General features: G+C 37.7%; 1 protein-coding gene across 1 annotated transcript; it reads right to left on the bottom strand.

Annotated features, from left to right (window-relative positions):
- Positions 1–4,744: 4,744 nt before the first annotated feature.
- LOC120522108 (transcription factor Sp1-like) lies at positions 4,745–8,898 on the bottom strand (the record flags this gene model as incomplete). Its single annotated transcript, XM_039743271.1, has 2 exons — positions 8,703–8,898; positions 4,745–4,977 (listed from the first exon to the last, which is right to left on the bottom strand). Coding segments are annotated over exons 1-2 (352 nt in total), but the record flags the coding sequence as incomplete, so codon positions are not given.
- Between the last annotated feature and the right edge of the window lie 362 nt (positions 8,899–9,260).

Genomic DNA, 9,260 nt, shown 5'->3' with positions numbered 1-9,260 from the left:
AACTAAGAGCAGTAAAAACATAAAACAAGTAACTGTACTGTTTGTAGTGAGGTGAACTGCTGTGGACTCATGCCATGAAGCATCTCACTTTGAAGATGTGTGCTATAGTGAACTGCCAGTGGGTGAGCTGTGAAGCAACAGTCTCTGGGTCAGAGGGGAGTGCTTTGCGGTATGAGCAAAATGGAGATTTCCATCCATCGGCCACACAGAGTCTTGTCTCTGACCACTATAAGTTTTGCACATTCCTGGTGACGTCATTGAATCTTTACATAGTGTCACCAGTACATGAGGCAAGGGAAGAATTGGATCAGGTTAGAATTTAACTCTTCGATTTTTGATTCTCTGACACCTGCCCAAAGCCAGCCATAACAGCATCTACATTTGTGGAAACAACAGCTTGGAGCATGCTATAGATTTTATGCATTTTTATTAACTAAAAGGGTTTAGAGGGGGTTAAAATAGGTGAAATGCATGAATCAACAATGTGTTATAAAGAGCTATTGGTCACCACACAACATTTTTCACACAAACGTATTTGGCCAATACCAATGCAGTGGTCCGCTATATAGCTGGAAGGTGGCTCTTGAGCAACATACCCTATTAAAGGCGATTGTTATTATCATCTCTTAAGTCTCACTTTAAACCAGTAATAAATGTCCGCAAAAAAAAATACTGTAGTTTTAAGAGCAGACTGTTACTCAGCACCTCAAACTCAAATGTTGATTGGGAGGATCCAAGAGCCATGGAATATGGATATTATCCAAAGAGCAGATAAAAAAAACCCCAGGTTATATCAAAGAACACAAAGTAATAATAAAAATACATTTTATTAATATAGCACCTTTCCATTGCTCAAAGTGCTTATTTAAACAGCAGGGTATATTAGGTACAAATATTTCTCTACAGAGCACTAAACAGATAAATGTAGAGGATACCAAGCGTTAAATAGAATAAAAGACAATAAACCAGAATAAAATACTAAATTCAACACTAAAAGAAAAGCCTAAGCAAATAACATCATTTGTGATATAACACACACACACACAATTATCCTGAGCATCTGGACATAAAGATAAACTGAAAGAAGGGGCAGAATGTTACGGTTAAATTAAAAGCCTTCCTGAACAGAGGAGTTTAAATTAATTTTTAAAGGGATTAATTGAGTCAGCTGATCTAATTAATTTTGGGAGGTCATTTCAAAGTCTGGGTGCTTACAACTGAAGGCCCTTTCACCCATAGAGAGCAGGTTAGTGTGGGGCACAACAAAATTGCGAGGACCTTGGTGGGTGAACAGGGGCATAGCGATTGAGAAGGTCACTGATGTAGTCCGGTGCCAGGCCAATTTAAGCTTTGAAGGTTACTAACAGAATTTTATATTTGATCCTGTAAGACACAGGAACCCAGTGAAGGTGAAGCAAGATGGGCATTGTGTGCTCGTTGTTGTTGGTTCGTATAAGGACACTTGCAGCAGAGTTTTGAATCAACTGGTGCTATTATCCAAGATTAGAAGAGGCACCTGCCAGTAAGGAGTTACAATAATTGATGAGAAATGTGATAAAAGCATGAACAAGTTTCTCAGCATTACAAGAGGAGACAAATGAGCGAACATGGGATATGTTACGGAGGTTAAAGTAAAGTTTCTTAATGTGGTTTATGGGGATGGAATAAGAAAGGGAGGAATCCAGGATGGGATTCCAAGGGAGGATGACACCAAGATTCCTTGCATTAGAAGAAGTTCTGATGAGATCACTGTCAAGATTGGCTGAAAATGAGCTAATTTTCTTAAGTTGTACTTTAGTGCCAATTTGTTAGAGTTCAGTTTTGTAGCAATTTAAAGAGTTCTGCTCCATGCTGGTTTTACATTTTACTGAGGCAAGTTGTAGGCTGAGAAACTCTGATGAAGTCTCACTTTAATCACTGAATTAGTTGAGAATTGTCTCCATAAAAATAACCCAGTCCAAAGCTACAAATAATACAGTACAGAAGAGCAGAGGGGAGAGGACTGAGCCTGAGGAACTCCTTGTGTGACTGGCACTGAGCTGGATCTGCTGTTGCCAAGACTAACAAAGTCTTGCTTATCAGTCAGATAGAACTTAAATCACTGGAGGGCAGTGCCAGAGATACCCAGAATATTCTCCATTCTGGTCAGTAGAATTTCATTTCCAACAGTGTTAAAAGCTGCACTAAGATCTAACTAAATTAATATGCTACTTTGTCCAGAGTCTGCTGCCATAAGCAAATCAGTTACCCAAAGCAGAGCAGTTTCACAGCTGTGCCCTGAAACCAGACTGAAAGGGTTCCATCAATTTATTAGGAGGTGAAGTAATTGGTTATTTGGGACGCTACAACACACTCAAGACCTTTTGACAGAAAAGGTCAGCATCAAGACCAGACTTTAACACTGGGGTTACAGAAGTGATTTTAAAAGTGACTGGAACAAAGCCAGTGTCAAGGGATGCATGTATTATTGTTGTTGCAGTCTGGATTATGGTATGAAGGCAGGATTTAATAAGTGTGGTGGGGATGGGGTCCAGTACACGATTAATTAGCTTCATCTTAAAAGCAGGTAATTAACAAATATAGATGCAACTGGTGAGCATTTAGAAAAGGAGCTGCAAGGAGTGGAAGCCGTAAAAATGTAAACAGATGGATTCATGTTAGTTGAATCATTTAGATCTTTAATTTTATTACAGAAAAAGGGGGGATTTTTCCACAAACTGAATAAATGGAAACTGGGCCAGATGCAGGTTGAAGTAGTTTATTATAGACAGAAAACAAAACCCTTGGGTTATCATGGCCATTTACTATTATTCTGCCATAATGTGTTCTTGGCTGCAGTTAGTGCATCCATGTAAGCCCTTTGGTGGTCAGAGAAAACCTGGATATGCAATGAGGCCAGTCTTATGTGACATTCTCTCAAGGCATCGGCCAGCTGCTTTCATAAACCATAATTCTGAATGACACCACGGAGATGAACACTTAAAAGAAGCCTTGAATGAATGGCCGAGTTATAATAGTTAACAAGACTATCTAGTGTTGATGGAATAGGGGAAGACAGAAAAAGATCAGAAAGTGGATCCAGAATGGATAGAGGGACAGATATTTAAGGTTTCTGAAAGAAATTTGGCGTTTACAGGTAAGAGGAAGGAAAGGTAATGAGACAGTGAAAAGTACTGCTTTATGATCAGGGAGTCCCAAATCACTGCTCAAGTCCAATATATGAGCACCAACGTGAGTAGGAAAAACAACTACGAAGTCAAAACAGTCCAGTAAGGACAGGAATTCTTTCTTCAGTTTACATGTTTGAGTGTCAATATGGATGTTGAAGATGCCAAGAAGAATGACACTCCGGGAAAGTGTGGATAAAAGTGGGTTAAAAGTTCAGTTAGGTCAGTTAAGAAAGATACATTGTAGTCTGGCGGATGACAGACAACAAGACGACAGACAGGACCAGATTTCATAATTAGTTTAACAGCCAGACACTCAGACAATGGGCAGTCAGTTGGGATTCTTTTAAAGTTTAACTGTGATCTTGCAAATACTGTGACTCCTCCTTGTCTTGAGCTACGAGTCTCTGAGGAGTGAACATATCTGTGTGGTGCTGCTTCTGTGAGAGATGTAAATTCATTTGGCTTTTGCCAGGTTTCTGTTAAGCATATTACATCAAAGTTGGAATCTGTAATGAAATTCTGATATCACCAATGCTTTACAATTGAGGGATTTTGAGTTAAACACTATTAACTGATGAGGGTCAATTTTGCACAGATCCAGAGCCAGGTTATTTTAGCATATTGAGAATATGGCACACTGAAACTCTTATTTCCAAAGCCATGAGTAGGATGGTACAGTATATTCCTGAACAGGTACTTCCGGTGAACTTTTCATTTGCAGCCAGGTGGTGGGGACGACCTGCTAGTCTGACCACTTTCTCTGAATAAACTGTTTAAGCTGAAGGAGTCTGCCACAAGAGTATTTTAGCATAGTTTCGAGTAGAGAAGCAGCACAGAACAATGGAGAAGGTGAGACAGGCGGGATGGGGTGGCGCAGATGAGTGATGACAGAAAAGTACGGGAAAAAATAAATAAATCAGGAGAGGCATAGTAGGAGATATTATAAGATCCACATGAAAGGTAGCTACCAGAATTCAGGGGATCCAACATATAACCACATACATATAATGCTGGGTATTCTAGGCATGATTGTCCCAGAGCTACGAGCCAGGTGGCTGCAAACAATAGATCATTTCTCAGGTCATTCCCAGTCGAAGAACATACAGAAGTAATCAAGAGCGATCTAGCACATGCATTATAATGAAGGAGACAGAACATCCCCGGCTCCTATACCTCTACGGTGCAAGAGGGGGGGAAAAAGAAAAAGGTTTGTAGATCAGGCTAATCTGCTAAATCTTTATACTGAAACAGTTTAAGGATTCAAACTGGGAAGCTGTAATTCTATAAACAGTGGCTGAATGTAAAATTAACAATATGCAAAGCACTGTAGTCAGAAATACTGAAAGCTGACAAACTGTACCCATTATTAAAGTACAACTATTAGCTTACAACACAATTAGCATCAACTATAAAATTAACTATATAAATATAGCTGTCTACAAATTGTTTAAATAGCATTTTATGCAAAACAACTTTTTTGTCTCATAAGGAAATTTAATACCCTATTTTTAAATGGCTACAGTACATTAAAAACACAAAAGACACAAGATGTAGGATAAATTGTAGTAACTGACTTTCACAACATGAGCATCCCATGACTATTTCCTTACCTGTGTGTGTGCGCTTATGCCTCTGCAGTTCATCTGAGCGGGTGAAGCGCTTTCCACAGAGTTGCCAGGAGCATACAAAGGGTCGCTCTCCTGTATGCCATCGAAGGTGAGCACGCAAGTGTGATGTCTTTCCGTACACCTTCTGACATCCTGGGATGTGACATATGTGCTGCTTTTTCTTGCCTGGATCACTACTCCTAAAATAAAATGGAGTAGTTATAACACCAAGCTAGTATTTTACTTTTAATTAATTGTGTCACTCTGTTAAAGATTGGATGAGTGACAAAAACTGGTTATTAAATGGTAAGAATTACACAGACAGCAACAGGATCCTCACATTTTAAACTCAATAGCTCTAAGTATTAGTTTTACTAAATGAGCAGATCATTTAGGCTTTATCACTGAAACTAGTCTACCTAAAAGCTGCTTTACCCAGTTTAAGGATAAAATAAGGAATGAAGGATACACAGAAGTTAATTCATACAGTTACTTCTGGTAGAATGTGTGTTAATCACAAGCTATTCGAAGAGTCTGATTTGTACCTTTCAGTTCACTGTACAAATCGTCAGTATAATTATGGAGTAGGGACCACATATAGTCCCCTCTATACAATTAATGGCATCCCAGGCAAACCTGAGTAAAAAGGATTATAAAATTTTCACCTTTTAGTGAACTACCTTAATCTCACACGGAAAAAACAAGAGAAACTATTACATTGAAGTAAAGGTATTCTGAGATAAAAAAAAAAAAAATCCCTCATTAATAAGTAATTTTGAACAAAACCACATGTGTCACAATTATTGGCACCCACAGAAATTCTTATGAACAAAATGTAACAAACATTTTTTCCATTTTTTAGGTTGGCCAAAGTGTGTAATGAACTTTCAATCAGTAATCCACGACTTCCTGTTTCACTGAGGTTTAAATATGAGGAGGCACAGAGGCCAAATTCCCCTATTCATTCATCAACATGGGAAAGATAACAGAACACACAATTCAAATGAGAGAAAAGCATGCTGACCCTCATAAAAAAAAACCAAAAAACTATTTGCCTGAAAATGCCCATATTTACAGTTAGAGCAATTATTAAAAAGTTCAAATCAACTAGACCCCTTTGTTTATTTTGGCCCCCAAGCACAGAAAGCGGGATGGTAAAAGATGTGGCTAAAATAAATGGAGAAATACAGAAAGTAGCAGCATATTGGGGGGGTCACTAAGTCTCCAAAGATAACACCATGAAGATTTGGAAGGCATGCCACAAAAAAGCCTTTTCTGTCAAATTCAAACACAAACGTAAGTGCTTGGAGCTTGCTAAAGGCTACTGGAACTTTGATTGGAACTGTGTTCTATGGTCAGACAAAATGAAAATTGAGCTTTTTGGCAACAAACACTCCAGGTTTATTTGGCATAAAAAGAAAGATGGCTATAGCAACAAAAGAACCTTATCCCCTCTATCAAGTATATTGAGGTTCTGTGATTTTGTGAGGCTGTTTTTCCTACAAATGCCCGAGAATCTTTTTAAAAAGTATATGGCATCATGACTCCATGAAATACTTTTGAGATTTTAGATTTAAACCTGACAGCCTCGGACAAAAAAATAAATAAATAAAAATTAAAAGAGAGTCACAGGTGGATCTTCCAGCAGGACAATGATCCAAAACAAATACCCAAGTCAACACAAAAATGGTTAAAGGAACACAAAATCCTGCCATGGTCCTTTCATGGCTCCAATGAAAACCTGTGAGATGAGCTGAAGAGGAGCGAGCACAATAGAGGACAATAGAGGACTGAGAAATGGTCTCAGATTTCCTGGATTATATACTACAAACTTAAAGGATGTTATAGGAGAAGACTCAGTGGCGTTTTATTGGTAAAGGGAGGATGTACGAAGTATTAAATGCAGGGTACTGATAATTGTAAGTGTGGTTTTGTTAAAAAAAAAAAATAAGGCATTATTTGTTCCTCAAAATCAATATACCTTAGTTAAAGATTAGATTTATCCCATTTTTTCAGTGTGAGATTTTAATCCTTTTTACTCCACTTTCTCTCTGGACAGCAGAATGTCATCTTTGACAGTGTCAAAAGCTACAGTGAGGTCTAACAGAATTAATATGCTGGTTTTGTCAAGAATCTGCTGCCACAAACACATTATTTTCACAGCTGTGCTCCGTTTTTAATCCAGACTGAAAGGGTTTCATCAATTTATTAGAAGATATGGAATGGGCGAGTTGGGAGGTCACAAAACACTCAAAAACATTTGGACAAAAATTGTTAGCATTAAGACCAGACTTTTTTTTTTTTTTTAAATATAAACACTGGGGTTAGACAGGACAAGCCTAATTACTAAGCCCCTAAATTATGGAATGATTTACTTGCTTGTGAAACAGATACCTCAATAGCTTCAACATTAAAATCCAAGTTTAGCCTAGCATACTTTTAGGGCTGCTGATTACCGGTTTACACTATAACCTTGTTTGAAAAAAGAATAGGCTTACAATCATTATGATCCATTACTAAGCCTCACTATTCTATTTTTTTTCCCCAACTCCAAATCCTGCTGTAGCACTTGTGCCACTAATACAATGCCCATATGATGCAGCGTGAGAAATATCGAGCCTTAAAACCCACAGTGTGGTGGAGTGATATATTTCATATAAGGTGATACAAAATATGTACGTCTTTATTTGTTGAATTAGCATTTAACTTTTTATAATGTTTAAAAAGCAAGGAAAACTGACAAACCATTTTCATTCTCTACCACCAAAACTTTTGGAATGCTGATTTTTATGACTGAATTGCTGACCATCTGTGACAGAGAGGGCTAGCTTTACTGCTTAATGACTTATATTCCTTTCTTGGTTGTTTGTTTGAAGTATGCTGACAGGAAACAATTACTTGAGATGGGGGCAAGGTGTGTTGGTCAAGAGCTACACAGAGACAATAAAGAGAGAGGCTTGCAAAGGCATGCTTTCGCTGCCATGTTGCATCCTGATGAACTTAAACCAGGTGATGACCTGAAGAAAGCAGGCTGTCTCGGCCTGTGCAGATGAGCTGACCAGGAAGAATCAAACGCAACCATAAGCTATTGCGCCACCCAAAATTACATATCTACAGTAGAATTATCAGGTTATACAGTCTTGATTTACAAAGCCACTTTCTACTGGCTTGCATGGTACTATTTATAATAAAATGTATTGCCTTTAATACACTGTGGTGGCAAGTGTATGGGAATAAAGACATTTTAAGGTCTACACATTAAAGAATATAAAGGGGAAAACTGGGTCACCATAGGACCCTACATAACAAAAACACAAAGTTTAACAAAAGTAATCTTATATTGCCAGAAACATACAGTAATTGCAATATTGTAGAATGCCCTAGACAGGGAAGATGGTCAGCTGTCCAAGCTCACCACAACTGCGACTTTATTATAATCAACTGTTGGACCCAGGTTTAAATTTCTCTAGGAACGCATTTCACTGAAGTTAGTCTTCTTCTCTTCCACTGTTAACTATTATGTGTGAGGTACATTAAGGAATTTTAAATTGCCACTGTTTGTTGGCTTATCTCAAAAACTGAAATGGCTCAGTTTTGTCCTGTGCTAATTTGCATCTTCATGCATGTTAAGTACTTCTGTTGTTGCAGTGCTCAGTTAAACACATACGCATGAATTTGATGAAGAATGCTGTATAAAATCAATTTTAAAATAAGTCTGTTATCAAGTTACATAATCTAAGAAAAAGATGACCAAGTTACTATTAAGTTAATAGGTGATACATAAATAGGTTAACTGTTTAACTAAATGTCACAAACATTAGCAACTTTCTCTATAATAATTGCCCAGGAGATCCAAGCATGCCATTTTTTTTAACATGTAAAAAATACTTTACTAAAGATATGACAGAAACATTTATTCACATACCTCCCTTCACCATCTTTACAATATGGGCATGTGCAAGCCTCTCTCCGCAGTCTGCGCATTGGAGGCTGCTGTCCAGGGCTTGTCTCGCCTGACTCATCTAAAACTGTGCTGTCATCCATGCTGTCTCCCCCAGCACCATGAAGTGTCTGATCACCTGCTTAAAAAAAAAAAGTAGATGTAGAAGCTCTGTATGGGTAAATATTTACTTACATTGCACTCAACTAGATGCAACTTAAAACAGTATATTGTATGTATATTAGGTTAGAATAGCAAGAACATGTAAACAAAAACAAACAATACATAAAACAGCAATCACTCCCTCTAATGAGAAAACTGATTATATGCTGCTTAAGTTCTTACAAAATCTACTAACTGAGCTGTGACTTGCTTGATTTAAAACAGCACAAAAAGTTCTGAGAAAATGTTTGTGATTCCTTTAGAACAGGGACATCAAACTCAAGAATGGATCCATCCCTTAAGCTCTTTTTAAAAATGGGCATCAATTTTCAAAACATTTTACATATGGCCAGCGATTACTGCTACTTAATGTGCATTTCA

Source organism: Polypterus senegalus, unplaced genomic scaffold (genome assembly GCF_016835505.1).
Source record: "Polypterus senegalus isolate Bchr_013 unplaced genomic scaffold, ASM1683550v1 scaffold_2822, whole genome shotgun sequence".
Classification (NCBI taxonomy): Eukaryota; Metazoa; Chordata; class Cladistia; order Polypteriformes; family Polypteridae; genus Polypterus; species Polypterus senegalus.
This window is presented reverse-complemented; position numbering and strand designations above follow the sequence as displayed.